This window comes from Oncorhynchus nerka, unplaced genomic scaffold, assembly GCF_034236695.1.
Source record: "Oncorhynchus nerka isolate Pitt River unplaced genomic scaffold, Oner_Uvic_2.0 unplaced_scaffold_1080, whole genome shotgun sequence".
Taxonomy (NCBI): domain Eukaryota; kingdom Metazoa; phylum Chordata; class Actinopteri; order Salmoniformes; family Salmonidae; genus Oncorhynchus; species Oncorhynchus nerka.
The window spans coordinates 25,001-46,970 of NW_027040235.1; the positions used below are offsets into that span (position 1 = coordinate 25,001).

Consider the following 21,970-nt stretch of genomic DNA (forward strand, 5'->3'; position numbering starts at 1 on the left):
TTCAGGCCGATACCCGCTAGTTAACACAATCCAGAAGAGAATCAGGCCGATACCCGCTAGTTAACACAATCCAGAAAGAGAATACAACCACCAGGCCGATTCACAAACCTTCCAGTTAACACAATCCAGAAGAGAATGGAGAAGAGTCCCCTAAGAAAGCTGTTCCGCTAGTTAACACAAACCAGAAGAGAATCAGGCACAATTAGACCCAACCAAGTTAAAACAATCCAGATAAGAGAATCAGAAAAAATCTACCAAAAACAGAGCAAACACAATCCCAAAAGAGAATCAGTGGCAGAGTACTTGACCGCTAGTTAACACAATCCAGAAGAGAAAGCTTTGACTATGTACAGACTCAGTAGGCAGACCTCTCAGAAGAGAAGGCAGACCTCTCAAGAGAAGAGATCAGGCAGACCTCTCAATAGAACACAATCCAGAAGAAGAATATGGCCGCTGCCCACAAAATGAGGTTAACACAATCCAGAAGATGACCACATTAGAAACACATATTTCCCGCAGATTAACACAATCCAGAAGAGAATGGAAAACAAGCCAAACATTAGTTAACACAATCCAGAAGATAATCAGTGTGACATCACAGCCGAGATGTTAACACAATCCAGAAGAGAACCAGTGGAACACAAACAACATAGTAAACAACAAAATAATATGTATGTTTATTTATCTTCCCCACTATTCACACACAATTTACAGAAAATGATTGAAATGTCTATATATATTTTTCAACCTTTTTAAGTGCAATATTTATTGTTAAATTCTAATAGTTTGTTGAATGAGTTTTCAGGCTTTTACTTTTGTTTATTGTTTACACTTTCTTTGGAAAGAAGAGAATCAGGCCAATAAAGGCCCACTGAGTTAACACTGAATCCAGAAGGCCCACTGAATTGAGACGATACCCACTGAGTTAACACAATCCAGAAGAGAATCAGGGAGGCCCGCTGAGTTAACACAATCCAGAATTGAGAGGACTGAATCAGGGAGGCCCACTGAGTTAACACAATCCAGAAGAGAATCAGAGAGGAGGCCCACTGAGTTAACACAATCCAGAAGCCCACTGAATGAGAGGAGGCCCACTGAATTGAGAGGAGGCCCACAATCCAGGAGAATGAGAGGAGGCCCACTGAGTTAACACAACTCCAGTTGAGAGGAGGCCCACTGAATTGAGAGGAGGTCCACTGAATTGAGAGGAGGCCCACTGAATTGAGAGGAGGCCCACTGAATGAGAGAAGCCAACTGAATGAGGGACCCACTGAGTTAACACAATCCAGAAGCCCACTGAATTGAGAGGAGGCCCACTGAATTGAGAGGATCCACTGGCTGAGAGGAGTTAACACAATCCAGAGGAGGCCCACTGATTGAAGGAGGTCCACTGAATTGAGAGGAGGCCCACTGAGTTAACACAATCCAGAAGAGAATCAGAGTACACAGTCATTAGCCCCCGCTAGTTAACACAATCCAGAAGGGAATGAGAGGGACGATAACCAGCTAGTTAACCTTCCTCACAACTCCAGCAAGAGAATCCAGACAGTCCTGGAACACCATGTCTAGTTAACACAATCCAGAAGAGTCTGGACTCTGGACCTGCTAAGTTGTTAAGATCCTCATAACAGTCAATACTATCTAGAGTCTGACCAGAAGTTGTTTAGACTCATAACAGTCAATACCTAGAGTCTGGAGTTACCACAATAAGACCAGAAGTCAATACTATCAGAGTCTGGACTCCCGCTAAGTTGTTAGACACAAACAGTCAATACTATCTAGAGTCTGGACCGTTAAGTTGTTAAGACAATAACAGTCAATACTATCTAGAGTCTGGACTCTGGACCACGTTTAGTTAACAGTCAATACTATCTAGAGTCTGGACTCTGGACCACTAAGTTGTTTAGACACAAACAGTCAATACTATCAGAGTCTGGACTCTGGACCACTAAGCTTGTTTAACACAACAGTCAATACTATCTAGAGTCTGGACCACTAAGTTGTTTAACTCAATAACAGTCAATAGAATCAGAGTCTGGACTCTGGACCCTAAGTTGTTTAGGATCATAACAGTCAATACTATCTAGAGTCTGGACTGCTACCCGTTGTTTAACTCATAACAGAAGAGAATCTAGAGTCTGGACTCTGGACCGCTAGTTGTTTAGACACAAACAGTCAATAGAATAGAGTCTGGACTCTGGACCACTAAGTTGTTTAGGATCATAACAGAAGAGAATCTAGAGTCTGGACCACTAAGTTGTTTAGACTCATAACAGTCAATAGAATCTAGAGTCTGGACTCTGGACCACTAAGTTGTTAAGACAATAACAGTCAATACTATCTAGAGTCTGGACTCTGGACCGCTAAGTTAAGACAATAACAGTCAATAGAATCTAGGAGTCTGGACCCGCTAGTTAACACAATCCAGTCAATAGAATCTAGAGTCTGGACTCTGGACCACTAAGTTGTTTAACTCATAACAGTCAATACTAGAGAATCTGGACTCTGGACCACTAGTTGTTTAACACAAACAGTCAAGAGAATCAGAGTCTGGACTCTACCGCTAGTTAACACAATCCAGTCAAGAGAATCAGAGTCTGGACCGTTAAGTTGTTAAGACTCATAACAGTCAATACTATCTAGAGTCTGGACTCTGGACCACTAAGTTGTTTAGACTCAATAACAGTCAATAGAATCAGAGTCTGGACCACTAAGTTGTTTAGACACAATAACAGAATAGAATCAGAGTCTGGACTCTGGACCGCTAAGTTGTTTAGGATCACAACAGTCAATACTATCTAGAGTCTGGACTGCTAAGTTGTTAACACAATAACAGTCAATAGAATCAGAGTCTGGACTCTGGACCGCTAAGTTGTTTAGACACAAACAGTCAAGAATCAGAGTCTGGACTCTGGACCACTAAGTTGTTTAGGATCACAACAGTCAAGAATCAGAGTCTGGACCGCTAAGTTGTTAAGACAATAACAGAAGAGAATCTAGAGTCTGGACTCTGGACCACTAAGTTGTTTAGACTCATACCAGTCAATACTATCTAGAGTCTGGACTCTGGACCGTTAGTTGTTTAGACACAATAACAGTCAATAGAATCAGAGTCTGGACTCTGGACCGCTAGTTGTTTAGACTCACAACAGTCAATAAGAGAGTCTGGACCACTAAGTTGTTTAGACTTAACAGTCAATACTATCTAGAGTCTGGACTCTGGACCGCTAGTTGTTTAGACACAATAACAGTCAAGAGAATCAGAGTCTGGACTCTGGACCGCTAGTTAGACACAAACAGTCAAGAGAATCAGAGTCTGGACCGCTAGTTGTTTAGGATCACAATCCAGTCAATACTATCAGAGTCTGGACTCTGGACCGCTAGTTTAGGATCACAACAGAAGAGAATCAGAGTCTGGACTCTACCGCTAGTTGTTTAACACAAACAGTCAATAGAATCTAGAGTCTGGACTCTGGACCGTTAAGTTGTTTAGACAATAACAGTCAATAGAATCAGAGTCTGGACTCCCGCTTGTTTAGACTCACAACAGAAGAGAATCTAGAGTCTGGACCACTAAGTTGTTTAACACAAACAGTCAAGAGAATCAGAGTCCGACTCTGGACCGCTAGTTAACACAAACAGTCAATAGAATCTAGAGTCTGGACTCTGGACCGCTTGTTAAGACAATAACAGAAGAGAGTCTGGACTCTGGACCCCTAAGTTGTTAAGACAATCAGAACAGTCAAATCAGGTCTGGACTCTGGACCACTAAGTTGTTTAGACTCATAACAGTCAATAAGAGAGTCTGGACTCTGGACCCTAAGTTGTTTAGACTTAACAGTCAATACCAGAAGAGAATGGACTCTGGACCACTAAGTTGTTAAGACAATAACAGTCAATACTATCAGAGTCTGGACTCTGGACCGCTAAGTTGTTTAGACTCACAACAGTCAAATCAGAGTCTGGACTCTGGACCGTTAAGTTGTTAAGACTCATAACAGTCAATACTATCTAGAGTCTGGACTCTGGACCACTAAGTTGTTTAGACTCATAACAGTCAATACTATCTAAAAACTCTGGACCACTAAGTAACAAAGACTCATAACAGTCAATACTATCTAGAGTCTGGACCCTAATTTGTTTAGACTCATAACAGTCAATACTATCTAGAGTCTGGACTCTGGACCGTTAACAAAGACTCATAACAGTCAATACTATCTAGAGTCTGGACTCTGGACCGTTGTTGTTAAGACCATAACAGTCAATACTATCTAGAGTCTGACTCTGGACCACTACAAAGACTCATAACAGTCAATACTAGGACAGAGTCTGGACCTCTGGACCAAAGTTGTTGAGACTCATAACAGTCAATAAATCTAGAGTCTGGACTCTGGACCACTGGTTGTTTAGACTCCAACAGTCAATACTATCTAGAGTCTGGACTCTGCAAACCGCTAAGTTGTTTAGGAATAACAGTCAATACTATCTAGAGTCTGGACTCTGGAAAAAGTTGTTGAGACTCAAACAGTCAATACTATCTAGAGTCTGGACTCTGGACCACTAGGTTGTTTAGACATAACAGTCAATACTATCTAGAGTCTGGACTCTGGACCACTAGGTTGTTTAGACTCATAACAGTCAATACTATCTAGAGTCTGGACTTGACCACTGTTAAGACTCATAACAGTCAATACTATCTAGAGTCTGGCAGACCGCTCAAGTTGTTAAGACTCATAACAGTCAATACTATCTAGAGTCTGGACTCTGACCGCTAAGTTGTTAAGACTCATAACAGTCAATACTATCTAGAGTCTGGACTCTGGACTGCTAAGTTGTTTAGACTCATAACAGTCAATACTATCTAGAGTCTGACCACTAAGTTGTTTAGACTCATAACAGTCAATACTATCAGAGTCTGGACTCTGGACCACTAAGTTGTTTAGACTCATAACAGTCAATACTATCTAGAGTCTGGACTCTGGACCACTACTGGTTTAGACTATAACAGTCAATACATCAGAGTCTGGACCATGTTGTTTAGACTCATAACAGTCAATACTATCTAGAGTCTGACTCTGACCGTTAAGTTGTTTAGACTCATAACAGTCACACTATCTAAGTCTGGACTCTGGACCACTAAGTTGTTTAGGATCATAACAGTCAATACTATCTAGAGTCTGGACCACTAAGTTGTTTAGACTCATAACAGTCAATACTATCAAGTCTGGACTTGGACAATAAGTTGTTAAGAAACAGTCAAAATAGAGTCTGGACTCTGGACCGCTAAGTTGTTAAGACTCTTTAACAGTCAATATTTATTATCTAGAGTCTGACCGTTAAGTTGTTAAGACTCATAACAGTCAATACTATCTAGAGTCTGGACTCTGGACCACTAAGTTGTTTAGACTTAACAGTCAATACTTTAGAGTCTGGACTCTGGACCGCTAAGTTGTTAAGACTCATAACAGTCAATACTTCTAGAGTCTGGCCCAGTTGTTAAGACTCATAACAGTCAATACTATCTGAGTCTGGACTCTGGACCACTGTTGTTTAGACTCATAACAGTCAATACTATCTAGAGTCTGGACTCTGGACCGCTAAGAGTTAGACTCATAACAGTCAATACTATCTAGAGTCTGGCCCACTGTTGTTTAGACTCATAACAGTCAATACTACTAGAGTCTGGACTCTGGACCGCCAGTTGTTTAGGATCATAACAGTCAATACTATCTAGAGTCTGGACTCTGGCCCACTAAGTTGTTGAGACTCATAACAGTCAATACTATCTAGAGTCTGACTCTGGACCGCTAAGTTGTTTAGACTCATAACAGTCAATACTATCTAGAGTCTGGACTCTGGACCACTAAGTTGTTTAGGATCCCAGTCAATACTATCTAGAGTCTGGCCCACTGAAGTGAGAAGACCCAGTCTACTATCTAGAGTCTGGACTCTGGACCACTAAGTTGTTTAGACTCATACCAGTCAATACTATCTAGAGCCTGGACTCTGAAGTTGTTTAGACCATAACAGTCAATACTATCTAGAGTCTGGACTCTGGACCACTAAGTTGTTTAGACCATAACAGTCAATACTATCTAGAGTCTGGACCACTGAGTTGTTTAGACTCATAACAGTCAATACTATCTAGAGTCTGGACTCTGGACCGCCCAGTTGTTTAGACTGAGAACAGGCAATACTATCTAGAGTCTGGACTCTGGACCACTGTTGTTTAGACTCATAACAGTCAATACTATCTAGAGTCTGGACCCACTGAAGTTGTTTAGGATCATAACAGTCAATACTATCTAGAGTCTGGACTCTGGACCGTTGAATTGTTTAGACTCCAGTCAATACTATCTAGAGTCTGGACTCTGGCCCACTAAGTTGTTTAGACTCATAACAGTCAATACTATCTAGAGTCTGGACCACTGAATTGTTTAGACCCAGTCAATACTATCTAGAGTCTGGACTCTGGCCCAATGAATTGTTAAGACTCATAACAGTCAATACTATCTAGAGTCTGGACTCTGGACCACTGAAGTTGAGATAACAGTCAATACCAGTCTGACTTGAGAGGTTTAGACTCATAACAGTCAATACTATATAGAGTCTGGACTCTGGACCACTAAGTTGTTTAGACTCATAACAGGGGACTATCTAGAGTATGGACTCTGGACCACTAAGTTGTTAAGGGACTCATTTTATAACTATCAGAGTCTGGACTCTTCCTAAGTTGTTTAGACTCATAACTCAATACTATCTAGAGTCTGGACTCTGGACCGTTAAGTTGTTAAGACTCATAACAGTCAATACTATCTAGAGTCTGGACTCTGGACCACTAAGTTGTTTAGACTCATAACAGTCAATACTATCTAAAGTCTGGACTCTGGACCACTAAGTTGTTAAGACTCATAACAGTCAATACTATCTAGAGTCTGGACCACTAAGTTGTTTAGACTCATAACAGTCAATACTATCTAGAGTCTGGACTCTGGACCGTTAAGTTGTTAAGACTCATAACAGTCAATACTATCTAGAGTCTGGACTCTGGACCGTTAAGTTGTTAAGACTCATAACAGTCAATACTATCTAGAGTCTGGACTCTGGACCACTAGGTTGTTTAGACTCATAACAGTCAATACTATCTAGAGTCTGGACTCTGGACCGCTAAGTTGTTTAGGATCATAACAGTCAATACTATCTAGAGTCTGGACTCTGGACCGTTAAGTTGTTGAGACTCATAACAGTCAATACTATCTAGAGTCTGGACTCTGGACCACTAGGTTGTTTAGACTCATAACAGTCAATACTATCTAGAGTCTGGACTCTGGACCACTAGGTTGTTTAGACTCATAACAGTCAATACTATCTAGAGTCTGGACTCTGGACCACTAAGTTGTTAAGACTCATAACAGTCAATACTATCTAGAGTCTGGACTCTGGACCGCTAAGTTGTTAAGACTCATAACAGTCAATACTATCTAGAGTCTGGACTCTGGACCGCTAAGTTGTTAAGACTCATAACAGTCAATACTATCTAGAGTCTGGACTCTGGACTGCTAAGTTGTTTAGACTCATAACAGTCAATACTATCTAGAGTCTGGACCACTAAGTTGTTTAGACTCATAACAGTCAATACTATCTAGAGTCTGGACTCTGGACCACTAAGTTGTTTAGACTCATAACAGTCAATACTATCTAGAGTCTGGACTCTGGACCACTAAGTGGTTTAGACTCATAACAGTCAATACTATCTAGAGTCTGGACCACTAAGTTGTTTAGACTCATAACAGTCAATACTATCTAGAGTCTGGACTCTGGACCGTTAAGTTGTTTAGACTCATAACAGTCAATACTATCTAGAGTCTGGACTCTGGACCACTAAGTTGTTTAGGATCATAACAGTCAATACTATCTAGAGTCTGGACTCTGGACCACTAAGTTGTTTAGGATCATAATGTCAATTAATACCCTGGCAGTCTAGTGTTTGGACCAGTTAGTGTTTAGACTCATAACAGTTGGTGTTTGGTAGTTGGACTTTGGAGTTGGTGTTTAGACTCATTGGTCAATACTATCTAGAGTCTGGACTTTGGACCAGTTAGTTAGTTTTGGACTCAGTAACAGTTAGTGTCTAGAGTCTGGTGTTTGGACAGTTAAGTTGGTTTTGATCATAAGTGTTTGGTAGTTGGTGTTTCTAGTTGGTGTTTGGTTGTTGGTGTTTGGAGTTGGTGTTTGGTAGTTGGTGTTTGGCAGTTGGTGTTTGGCAGTTGGTGTTTGGCAGTTAGTTTGGTAGTTGGTAGTTGGTAACAGTCAATACTATCTAGAGTTAGTGTTTCTGGAGTTGGTGTCTGGACCAGTTGGTGTTTAAGTTGTTTAGGATCATAAGTTGGTGTTTCAATTAATACCCTGGTAGTTGGTAGTTAGTGTTTGTAGTTAGTGTTTGGTAGTTAGTGTTTGGTAGTTGGTGTTTGGTAGTTGGCGGTTGGTGTTGTAGTGTTTAGTAGTTAGTGTTTGGTAGTTAGTGTTTGGTAGTTGGTGTTTGGTAGTTGGTGTTTGGTAGTTAGTGTTTGTAGTTAGTGTTTGGTAGTTGGTGTTTGGTAGTTGGTGTTTGGTAGTTAGTGTTTGGTAGTTGGTGTTTGCAGTTGGTGTTTTGTGTTTAGTTGGTGTTTGTTTGGTGTTTGGTAGTTAGTGTTTGGCAGTTGGTGTTTGGCAGTTGGTGTTTGGTAGTTGGTGTTTGTAGTTGGTGTTTGGTAGTTAGTGTTTGGTAGTTAGTGTTTGGTAGTTGGTGTTTGGCAGTTGGTGTTTGGTAGTTGTGTTTGGTAGTTGGTGTTTGGCAGTTGGTGTTTGATGGTTTGTATTCTTACGTTCTTCATCTTGAATGACTCTTCCTCCAGTCTCTCTACAGCCAGGATGTTCTCTATAGGGATTCTGCAGAGAGCGCCCTCACCTGGAGAAAACAAGGTACTGCATCAGACACCAGAACAAACAGCTGTGTGTGTGTGTGTATATGTGTGTGTGTGTGTGTGTGTGTGTGTGTGTGTGTATATCTTCCTGTGTGTGTGTGTGTGTGTGTGTGTGTGTGTGTGTGTGTGTGTGTGTGTGTGTTTGTGTGTGTGTGTGTATATCTTCCTGTGTGTGTGTGTGTGTGTGTGTGTGTGTGTGTGTGTGTGTGTGTGTGTGTGTGTGTTTGTTTGCGTGTATGTGCGTGTGTGTGTGTGTGTGTTGTGTCTGTGTGTATGTGCGTGTGTGTGTGTGTGTGTGTGTGTTTGTGTGTGTGTGTTTGTGTGTGTGTGCGTATTGGGTGGTTTTCTCCCATTGCAGCTTAGCTTTGATTCCTGTTCACAAAGTTAATCATCAACACGATGAATCAACACACTGACTCTGACTCTGTCACGATGAATCAACACACTGACTCTGACTCTGTCACGATGAATCAACACACTGACTCTGACTCTGTCACGATGAATCAACACACTGACTCTGACTCTGTCACGATGAATCAACACACTGACTCTGACTCTGACTCTGTCACGATGAATCAACACACTGACTCTGACTCTGACTCTGTCACGATGAATCAACACTCTGACTCTGACTCTGTCACGATGAATCAACACACTGACTCTGACTCTGTCACGATGAATCAACACACTGACTCTGACTCTGTCACGATGAATCAACACACTGACTCTGACTCTGTCACGATGAATCAACACACTGACTCTGACTCTGTCACGATGAATCAACACACTGACTCTGACTCTGTCACGATGAATCAACACACTGACTCTGAGTCTGTCACGATGAATCAACACACTGACTCTGACTCTGTCACAATGAATCAACACACTGACTCTGACTCTGTCACAATGAATCAACACACTGACTCTGACTCTGTCACGATGAATCAACACACTGACTCTGACTCTGTCACGATGAATCAACACACTGACTCTGACTCTGTCACGATGAATCAACACTCTGACTCTGTCACGATGAATCAACACACTGACTCTGACTCTGTCACGATGAATCAACACACTGACTCTGACTCTGTCACGATGAATCAACACACTGACTCTGACTCTGTCACGATGAATCAACACACTGACTCTGACTCGATGAATCAACTCTGTCTGTCACGATGAATCAACACACTGACTCTGACTCTGTCACGATGAATCAACAACACTGACTCTGTCACGATGAATCAACACACTGACTCTGACTCTGTCACGATGAATCAACACACTGACTCTGACTCTGACTCTGTCACGATGAATCAACACACTGACTCTGACTCTGTCACGATGAATCAACACTCTGACTCTGACTCTGACTCTGTCACGATGAATCAACACACTGACTCTGACTCTGTCACGATGAATCAACACACTGACTCTGACTCTGTCATGATGAATCAACACACTGACTCTGACTCTGTCACGATGAATCAACACACACTGACTCTGACTCTGTCTGAATCAACACTGACTCTGACTCTGTCACGATGAATCAACACACTGACTCTGACTCTGTCACGATGAATCAACACACTGACTCTGACTCTGACTCTGTCACGATGAATCAACACACTGACTCTGACTCTGACTCTGTCACGATGAATCAACACTCTGACTCTGACTCTGACTCTGTCACGATGAATCAACACACTGACTCTGACTCTGTCACAATGAATCAACACACTGACTCTGACTCTGTCACGATGAATCAACACACTGACTCTGACTCTGTCACGATGAATCACACACTCTGACTCTGTCACGATGAATCTGAACTCTGACTCTGACTCTGTCACGATGAATCAACACACTGACTCTGACTCTGTCACGATGAATCAACACACTGACTCTGACTCTGTCACGATGAATCAACACACTGACTCACTCTGACTCTGTCACGATGAATCAACACACTGACTCTGACTCTGACTCTGTCACGATGAATCAACACTGACTCTGACTCTGACTCTGTCGATGAATCAACACTCTGACTCTGACTCTGACTCTGTCACGATGAATCAACACACTGACTCTGACTCTGTCACAATGAATCAACACACTGACTCTGACTCTGTCACGATGAATCAACACACTGACTCTGACTCTGTCACGATGAATCAACACACTGACTCTGACGATGAATCAACACACTGACTCTGACTCTGTCACGATGAATCAACACACTGACTCTGACTCTGTCACGATGAATCAACACACTGACTCTGACTCTGTCACGATGAATCAACACACTGACTCTGACTCTGTCACGATGAATCAACACACTGACTCTGACTCTGACACGATGAATCAACACTCTGACTCTGTCTTTGGCCGTAATATAGAGGCGTCACTACAGACCCAGGGCTCGATCCCGGTCTGTATCACAACCGGCCGTGATCGGGAGTTCAATTGGCCCAGTGTCGTCCGGGTTAGGGGAGGGGGGAGGGGGGGGTTTACAAGACTCTGTCTTTGGCCGTAATATAGAGGCGTCACTACAGACCCAGGGCTTCCATCACAGGCGGCCGTGATCGGGAGTTTGGCCCAGTGTCGTCCGGGTTAGGGGAGGGGGGAGGGGGGGGTTTACAAGTAGGCCATCATTGTAAATAAGAATTTGTTCGTAACTGACTTGATTAGTTAAATAAAGGTTAAATAAAATAGAGGACGTTGTTCCTACGGTGACCATTAGAACCCACAACCAGATGGCAGCGCAAACCACCACATTTAACCACGGTGAGGGACATGGGACGAGTACAAACACACAATCAAACAGGCAAAGATATATTATAGGGTCAAAGTGGAGTCGCAATTGTCAGGGACTCCAGAAAGTCCTGGATCATAAAGGAAAAACCAGCCAAGTCGCGGACACAGACGCCTCACCGCCAGACAAGCTGAACACCTTTATCACCCCCTTCGAGGAAAACAACTCACAGCCACCGACGTGGGCCCCCGCTGTCCACGAGGACCGAATCAAATCAAATCCAATGTTATTTTTTAGGCTCCAGATCTCTGTAGCCGACGTGAGTAGGACGTTCAAGCGTGTTAACCCTCTCAAGGCTGTCGGCCCGGAGGGCATCCCAAGCTGCGTTTTCAGAGCATGTGCAGACTAACTGGCTGGAGTTTTTACAGACATTTTCAACCACTCCCTATCCCAGTCTGCTGTCCCCACTTGCTTCAAGATGGCCACCATTGTTCCTGTACCCAAGCAAGCTGAACTAAGTAACTATCGCCCTGTAGCACCGACTTCTGTCATCATGAAGCGCTTTGAAAGGCTAGAATCTCCACCACACACGACACGCTTGACCCACTATAATTTCCAACGTTGGCTCCCTCTGCTGGGAGTACACGGGCTGGGCACCCCGACGCTGATGGCTCCAAGTAGAAGAAATTAGGGGAGCGTGCCAACCAGCCGTGCAGGCCACATAAAGGGAGCGCCGTGGCACCCCCGCGAGAGACAGACACGGCACAGAGTCTGAGAAGAAGGGCCGAGCCGAACCTCAGTTATTTTGTTCTTATGTTTATTTTGTTTCCAAGTAAAGTCGGGTTTTCTGACGAGAAACTCCCCGTCTCTGTGTTCATCTCTGCAACCCAACACCCATCGGTTTACCACACGGGGGTTTGGGAATAGCCCCAACACCCATCGGTTTACCACACGGGGGGTTTGGGAATAGCCCCAACACCCATCGGTTTACCACACGGGGGGTTTGGGAATAGCCCCAACACCCATCGGTTTACCACACGGGGGGTTTGGGAATAGCCCCAACACCCATCGGTTTACCACACGGGGTTGGGAATAGCCCCAACACCCATCGGTTTACCACACGGGGGTTTGGGAATAGCCCCAACACCCATCGGTTTACCACACGGGGGAGGGGGTTTGGGAATAGCCCCAACACCCATCGGTTTACCACACGGGGGGGGGGTTTGGGAATAGTAACTATAACTACACCTCTATAACACATAGTGGATACCATCTAACTACACCTCTATAACACATAGTGGATACCATCTAACTACACCTCTATAACACACAGTGGATACCATCTAACACAGCCCTATAACACACAGTGGTTTAACTACACGTGGGGTATCTATAACACATAGTGGATACCATCTAACTACACCGGTTATAACACGGGGGTGGATTTGGACATCTAACACCCTCTTTAACACATAGTGGATATTTGGGAATAGCCCCAACACCCATCGGTTTACCACACCTCTATAACACATAGTGGATACCATCTAACTACACCTCTATAACACATAGTGGATACCATCTAACTACACCTCTATAACACACAGTGGATACCATCTAACTACACCTCTATAACACATAGTGGATACCATCTAACTACACCTCTATAACACATAGTGGATACCATCTAACTACACCTCTATAACACATAGTGGATACCATCTAACTACACCTCTATAACACGTAGTGGATACCATCTAACTACACCTCTATAACACACAGTGGATACCATCTAACTACACCTCTATAACAAACAGTGGATACCATCTAACTACACCTCTATAACACATAGTGGATACCATCTAACTACACCTCTATAACACATAGTGGATACCATCTAACTACACCTCTATAACACATAGTGGATACCATCTAACTACACCTCTATAACACACAGTGGATACCATCTAACTACACCTCTATAACACACAGTGGATACCATCTAACTACACCTCTATAACACACAGTGGATACCATCTAACTACACCTCTATAACACATAGTGGATACCATCTAACTACACCTCTATAACACAGTAGATACCATCTAACTACACCTCTATAACACATAGTGGATACCATCTAACTACACCTCTATAACACATAGTGGATACCATCTAACTACACCTCTATAACACATAGTGGATACCATCTAACTACACCTCTATAACACATAGTGGATACCATCTAACTACACCTCTATAACACACAGTGGATACCATCTAACTACACCTCTATAACACACAGTGGATACCATCTAACTACACCTCTATAACACACAGTGGATACCATCTAACTACACCTCTATAACACACGGTGGATACCATCTAACTACACCTCTATAACACATAGTGGATACCATCTAACTACACCTCTATAACACAGTAGATACCATCTAACTACACCTCTATAACACATAGTGGATACCATCTAACTACACCTCTATAACACACAGTGGATACCATCTAACTACACCTCTATAACACACAGTGGATACCATCTAACGAGATCTTGAGCACACAGACAGACCAGACGTAGAACCAGGCCTGACAACCCGTAGAAGAGCCCCCACAAACCTCCAGCCGTTACCTTTGGTTTTGTGGTAGGTAAACTCATGGTTAGTGAGGCGAAACCACCTCTTCTTGAAGTTCTTCATCCCAAAACGGTTCCTCCCCTGGGCTCGCTTGATCATGAACCTGGAGAGAAGAAGAAATTAGTGATTGACTGAAGGAGGAAGAGATAGCCAGGAGATATAATCAGACAGAGAGGTCTTCAGAAGACAGGCAGTAGTGAGTCGGGGGCCTGATCCAATACTACTGTAGAGATACCAGGTTATATAGGTCCAGTAGTGAGTCTGGGGTCTGATCCAATACTACTGTAGAGAGAGATAGGTCCAGTAGTGAGTCTTGGGGTTATATAGGTCCAGTAGTGAGTCTTGGGCCTGATCCAATACTACTGTAGAGATACCAGGTTATATAGGTCCAGTAGTGAGTCTGGGGTCTGATCCTATACTACTGTAGAGATACCAGGTTATATACAGTAGGTTCAGTAGTGAGTCTGGGGTCTGATCCAATACTACTGTAGAGATACCAGGTTATATAGATCCAGTAGTGAGTCTGGGGCCTGATCCAATACTACTGTAGAGATACCAGGTTATATAGGTTCAGTAGTGGGTCTGGGGTCTGATCCAATACTACTGTAGAGATACCAGGTTATATAGGTTCAGTAGTGGGTCTGGGGTCTGATCCAATACTACTGTAGAGATACCAGGTTATATAGATCCAGTAGTGGGTCTGGGGCCTGATCCAATACTACTGTAGAGATACCAGGTTATATAGATCCAGTAGTAGTCAGGTTACTGTAGAGATACCAGGTTACAGTATACAGGTTCAGTAGTGGGTCTGTGTAACGGTTTTCTATTGGTGAAGGAGAGTCGGACCAAAATGCAGCGTGTATATTGCGATTCATGTTTTAATAAACAAACGTAAACACGACTCTAAATACAAATACTACAAAAACAATAAACGTAAAGAAAACCAAAACAGCCTATACTGATGTAACCTAACCTAGACAGGAACAAGGACACTAAGGACAATCACCCACAATATAACCAAAGAATATGGCTGCCTAAATATGGTTCCCAATCAGAGACAACGAGAACCACCTGCCTCTGATTGAGAACCACTCCAGACAGCCATAGACTTTCCTAGAAAACCCTACTAAGCTACAATCCCACTAACATACACACCAAAACCACCAGACAAAACACACCACAATACAAAAACTCCATGCCACACCCTGGCCTGACCCAATACATAAAGATAAACACAAAATACTTAGACCAGGGCGTGACATTCTGGGGCCTGATCCAATACTACTGTAGAGATACCAGGGTATATAGGTTCAGTAGTGAGTCTGGGGCCTGATCCAATACTACTGTAGAGATACCAGGTTATATAGGTCCAGTAGTGGGTCTGGGGCCTGATCCAATACTACTGTAGAGATACCAGGTTATATAGGTTCAGTAGTGAGTCTGGGGCCTGATCCAATACTACTGTAGAGATACCAGGTTACAGTATATAGGTTCAGTAGTGAGTCTGGGGTCTGATCCAATACTACTGTAGAGATACCAGGTTACAGTATATAGGTCCAGTAGTGAGTCTGGGGTCTGATCCAATACTACTGTAGAGATACCAGGTTATATAGGTTCAGTAGTGGGTCTGGGGCCTGATCCAATACTACTGTAGAGATACCAGGTTATATAGGTCCAGTAGTGAGTCTGGGGCCTGATCCAATACTACTGTAGAGATACCAGGTTATATAGGTTCAGTAGTGAGTCTGGGGCCTGATCCAATACTACTGTAGAGATACCAGGTTACAGTATATAGGTCCAGTAGTGAGTCTGGGGCCTGATCCAATACTACTGTAGAGATACCAGGTTACAGTATATAGGTCCAGTAGTGAGTCTGGGGCCTGATCCAATACTACTGTAGAGATACCAGGTTACAGTATATAGGTCCAGTAGTGAGTCTGGGGCCTGATCCAATACTACTGTAGAGATACCAGGTTACAGTATATAGGTCCAGTAGTGAGTCTGGGGCCTGATCCAATACTACTGTAGAGATACCAGGTTATATACAGTAGGTCCAGTAGTGAGTCTGGGGCCTGATCCAATACTACTGTAGAGATACCAGGTTATATACAGTAGGTTCAGTAGTGAGTCTGGGGCCTGATCCAATACTACTGTAGAGATACCAGGTTATATAGGTCCAGTAGTGAGTCTGGGGCAGATTGTTGATTAGTTCTCTCTCTCTTACCCCAACCCCCTCAGTGTTCTCCCCTGTGTTCTCTCTCTTACCCCTAACCCCCCCAGTGTTACCCCTTGTGTTCTCTCTCTCTTACCCCTAACCCCCTCAGTGTTACCCCCTGTGTTCTCTCTCTCTTACCCCTAACCCCTCAGTGTTACCCCTGTGTTCTCTCTCTTCCCCTAACCCCCTCAGTGTTACCCCCTGTGTTCTCTCTCTTACCCCTAACCCCCTCAGTGTTACTCCCTGTGTTCTCTCTCTCGTACCCCTAACCCCTCAGTGTTACCCCTGTGTTCTCTCTCTTACCCCTAACCCCCTCAGTGTTACCCCCTGTGTTCTCTCTCTTACCCCTAACCCCCTCAGTGTTACCCCTGTGTTCTCTCTCTTACCCCTAACCCCCTCAGTGTTACCCCCTGTGTTCTCTCTCTTACCCCTAACCCCTCAGTGTTACCCCCTGTGTTCTCTCTCTCGTACCCCTAACCCCCTCAGTGTTACCCCCTGTGTTCTCTCTCTCGTACCCCTAACCCCCTCAGTGTTACCCCCTGTGTTCTTTCTCTTACCCCTAACCCCCTCAGTGTTACCCCCTGTGTTCTCTCTCTTACCCCTAACCCCCTCAGTGTTACCCCCTGTGTTCTCTCTCTTACCCCTAACCCCTCAGTGTTACCCCGTGTTCTCTCTCTTACCCCTAACCCCCTCAGTGTTACCCCCTCAGTGTTCTCTCTCTTACCCCTAACCCCCTCAGTGTTACCCCTCTTACCCCTCTTTCAGCATGATGGGAGTCTCGATACTCTTCTGGTTCCATCTCCCTGACGACGAGATTAGGTCCAGGAACTACAGACGGACAGAGGGCGCATCTCAAATTTACATTTTAGTCATTTTAATAGACTCTCTTATCCAGAACGACTTACAATAGCAATTAGCTTTTACGTGCCTTGCTCAAGGGCACATCGGCATATTTTTCACCTAGTCATCTCGGGGATTCGAACCGGTGACCTTTCAGGCTACTGGCCCAACGCTCTTAAATCGCTTATGCCACCTATGCCAAATCACACCCTATTCACTATGTAGTGCACTACTTCTGACCAGAGCCTAGGCAATATCACCTCCGCCACGCAGACTCTCAACACGGGGGCCCCCCAGGGGTGTGTGCTTAGCCCCCTCCTGTAACCCCTGTGTGGCCATGCACGACTCCAACTCCATCATCAAATATGCTGGACGACACGACGGTGGTAGGGCCTGATCACCGACAGGGAGGAGACAGCCTATAGGGAGGAGGGAGGAGACCTGGTGGTAGGGCCTGATCACCGACAGCGATGAGACAGCCTATAGGGAGGAGGCATGGCCACCGCAGATCCTTCAGGTACTTTTACAGCTGCACCATAGAGAGCATCCTGACTGGTTGTATCACCGTCTGGTATGGTAACTGCACCGCTCTCGACCGGAAGGCCCTACAGAGAGTGATAAGCCGGGGGATGAGCTGGGGGATGAGCTGGGGGATGAGCTGGGGGTGAGCTGGGGGATGAGCTGGGGGTGAGCTGGGGGTGAGCTGGGGGTGAGCTGGGTGTGAGTTCCCAGACATCCAGGACGTACAGCCAGTGTCTGACAAGGACTGTTCTCCCTGCTCCTGTCCTGCAGGCGGTACCGGTGCATCAAGGTTCAGACAAACAGACTCCTAAACCCCTTCTATCCCCTGGCCATAAGACAAGGACTGTTCTCCCTGCTCCTGTCCTGCAGGGGATACCGGTGCATCAAGGTTCAGACAAACAGACTCCTAAACCCCTTCTATCCCCTGGCCATAAGACAAGGACTGTTCTCCCTGCTCCTGTCCTGCAGGGGTACCGGTGCATCAAGGTTCAGACAAACAGACTCCTAAACCCCTTCTATCCCCTGGCCATAAGACAAGGACTGTTCTCCCTGCTCCTGTCCTGCAGGGGTACCGGTGCATCAAGGTTCAGACAAACAGACTCCTAAACCCCTTCTATCCCCTGGCCATAAGACAAGGACTGTTCTCCCTGCTCCTGTCCTGCAGGCGGTACCGGTGCATCAAGGTTCAGACAAACAGACTCCTAAACCCCTTCTATCCCCTGGCCATAAGTCTGTTAAATCAGACTATCAACTTCCTCTCTCCTTCTCCCAAAGACTATCCACACTGACTAATCACCGGGGGGCTGGTCAGTACCAGAACCGTAGAGCTCTCATTCTGATCACTGGGGGCTGGTCAATACCAGAACCGTAGAGCTATCATTCTGATCACTGGGGGCTGGTCAGTAGCAGGACCGTAGAGCTCTCATTCTGATCACTGGGGGGCTGGTCAGTACCAGAACTGTAGGGCTCTCATTCTGATCACTGGGGGCTGGTCAGTACCAGAACCGTAGAGCTCTCATTCTGATCACTGGGGGCTGGTCAGTACCAGAACCGTAGAGCTATCATTCTGATCACTGGGGGCTGGTCAGTAGCAGGACCGTAGAGCTCTCATTCTGATCACTGGGGGGCTGGTCAGTACCAGAACCTTAGAGCTCTCATTCTGATCACTAGGGGGCTGGTCAGTACCAGAACCTTAGAGCTCTCATTCTGATCAATGGGGGCTGGTCAGTACCAGAACTGTAGAGCTCTCATTCTGATCATTGGGGGCTGGTCAGTACCAGGACCGTATAGCTCTCATTCTGATCACTGGGGGCTGGTCATTCTCAGCTTCATTCTGATCACTGGGGGCTGGTCAGTAGCAGGACCGTAGAGCTCTCATTCTGATCACTGGGGGGCTGGTCAGTACCAGAACCGTAGAGCTCTCATTCTGATCAATGGGGGCTGGTCAGTACCAGAACCGTAGAGCTCTCATTCTGATCAATGGGGGCTGGTCAGTACCAGAACCGTAGAGCTCTCATTCTCCTGATCAAGAGGGGACTGGTCATTCTCCCAGCCACAGAGCAGAGCTCTCATTCTCCCAGCCACAGAGCAGAGACTCTCATTCTCCCAGCCAGAGCAGAGACTCTCATTCTCCCAGCCACAGAGCAGAGACTCTCATTCTCCCAGCCACAGAGCAGAGACTCTCATTCTCCCAGCCACAGAGCAGAGACTCTCATTCTCCCAGCCACAGAGCAGAGACTCTCATTCTCCCAGCCACAGAGCAGAGACTCTCATTCTCCCAGCCACAGAGCAGAGACTCTCATTCTCCCAGCCACAGAGCAGAGACTCTCATTCTCCCAGCCACAGAGCAGAGACTCTCATTCTCCCAGCCACAGAGCAGAGACTCTCATTCTCCCAGCCACAGAGCAGAGACTCTCATTCTCCCAGCCACAGAGCAGAGACTCTCATTCTCCCAGCCACAGAGCAGAGACTCTCATTCTCCCAGCCACAGAGCAGAGACTCCCAGCCACAGAGCAGAGACTCTCATTCTCCCAGCCACCACAGAGACTCTCATTCTCAGAGCAGAGACTCTCAGAGACTCTCATTCTCCCAGCCACAGAGCAGACTCTCATTCTCCCAGCCACAGAGAGACTCTCATTCTCCCAGCCACAGAGCAGAGACTCTCATTCTCCCAGCCCAGCCATTCTCCCAGCCACAGAGCAGAGACTCTCATTCTCCCAGCCACAGAGCACAGACTCTCATTCTCCCAGCCACAGAGCAGAGACTCTCATTCTCCCAGCCACAGAGCAGAGACTCTCATTCTCCCAGCCACAGAGCAGAGCAGAGACTCTCATTTCTCCCAGCCACAGAGCAGAGACTCTCATTCTCCCAGCCAGCAGAGCAGAGACTCTCATTCTCCCAGCCACAGAGCAGAGACTCTCATTCTCCCAGCCACAGAGCAGAGACTCTCATTCTCCCAGCCACAGAGCAGAGCAGAGACTCTCATTCTCCCAGCCACAGAGCAGAGCAGAGACTCTCATTCTCCCAGCCACAGAGCAGAGACTCTCATTCTCCCAGCCACAGAGCAGAGACTCTCATTCTCCCAGCCACAGAGCAGAGACTCTCATTCTCCCAGCCACAGAGCAGAGACTCTCATTCTCCCAGCCACAGAGCAGAGACTCTCATTCTCCCAGCCACAGAGCAGAGACTCTCATTCTCCCAGCCACAGAGCAGAGACTCTCATTCTCCCAGCCACAGAGCAGAGACTCTCATTCTCCCAGCCACAGAGCAGAGACTCTCATTCTCCCAGCCACAGAGCAGAGACTCTCATTCTCCCAGCCACAGAGCAGACTCTCATTCTCCCAGCCACAGAGCAGAGACTCTCATTCTCCCAGCCACAGAGCAGAGACTCTCATTCTCCCAGCCACAGAGACTCTCATTCTCCCAGAGCAGAGACTCTCATTCTCCCAGCCACAGAGCAGAGACTCTCATTCTCCCAGAGCAGAGCAGAGACTCTCATTCTCCCAGCCCAGAGCAGAGCAGAGACTCTCATTCTCCCAGCCACAGAGCAGAGACTCTCATTCTCCCAGCCACAGAGCAGAGACTCTCATTCTCCCAGCCACAGAGCAGAGACTCTCATTCTCCCAGCCACAGAGCAGAGACTCTCATTCTCCCAGCCACAGAGCAGAGACCATTCAGCCACAGAGCAGAGACTCTCATTCTCCCAGCCACAGAGCAGAGACTCTCATTCTCCCAGCCACAGAGCAGCAGAGACTCTCATTCTCCCAGCACAGAGCAGAGCAGAGACTCTCATTCTCCCAGCCACAGAGCAGAGACTCTCATTCTCCCAGCCACAGAGCAGAGACTCTCATTCTCCCAGCCACAGAGCAGAGACTCTCATTCTCCCAGCCACAGAGCAGAGACTCTCATTCTCCCAGCCACAGAGCAGAGACTCTCATTCTCCCAGCCACAGAGCAGAGACTCTCATTCTCCCAGCCACAGAGACTCTCATTCTCCCAGAGACTCTCATTCTCAGCCACCAGACTCATTCTCCCAGCCACAGAGCAGAGACTCTCATTCTCCCAGCCACAGAGCAGAGCAGAGACTCTCATTCTCCCAGCCACAGAGCAGAGCAGAGCAGAGACTCTCATTCTCCCAGCCAGAGCAGAGCAGAGACTCTCATTCTCCCAGCCACAGAGCAGAGACTCTCATTCTCCCAGCAGAGCAGAGACTCTCATTCTCCCAGAGACTCTCATTCTCCCAGCCACAGAGCAGAGACTCTCATTCTCCCAGCCACAGAGCAGAGACTCTCATTCTCCCAGCCACAGAGCAGACTCTCATCTCCCAGCCACAGAGCAGAGACTCTCATTCTCCCAGCCACAGAGCAGAGACTCTCATTCTCCCAGCTACAGAGCAGAGACTCTCATTCTCCCAGAGCCATTCTCCCAGCCAGAGCAGAGACTCTCATTCTCCCAGCCACAGAGCAGAGAGACTCTCATTCTCCCAGCCACAGAGCAGAGACTCTCATTCTCCCAGCCACAGAGCA

The 21,970-nt window shown here is 45.9% G+C and overlaps 1 protein-coding gene across 1 annotated transcript in view; it reads right to left on the minus strand.

The window, feature by feature from the left end:
• Positions 1–17,437, minus strand: part of LOC135570141 (ras GTPase-activating protein 3-like) — a 19,918-nt gene extending 2,481 nt beyond the window's left edge. Inside the window, exons 1-3 of the mRNA XM_065016218.1 lie at positions 17,339–17,437; positions 14,366–14,472; positions 8,865–8,947 (exon numbers count right to left, since the gene is read on the minus strand). Coding sequence (XP_064872290.1) covers positions 8,865–8,947; positions 14,366–14,472; positions 17,339–17,352 — 204 coding nt within the window. The 5' untranslated portion in view covers positions 17,353–17,437. The remainder of the gene's footprint in view (positions 1–8,864; positions 8,948–14,365; positions 14,473–17,338) is intronic.
• Between the last annotated feature and the right edge of the window lie 4,533 nt (positions 17,438–21,970).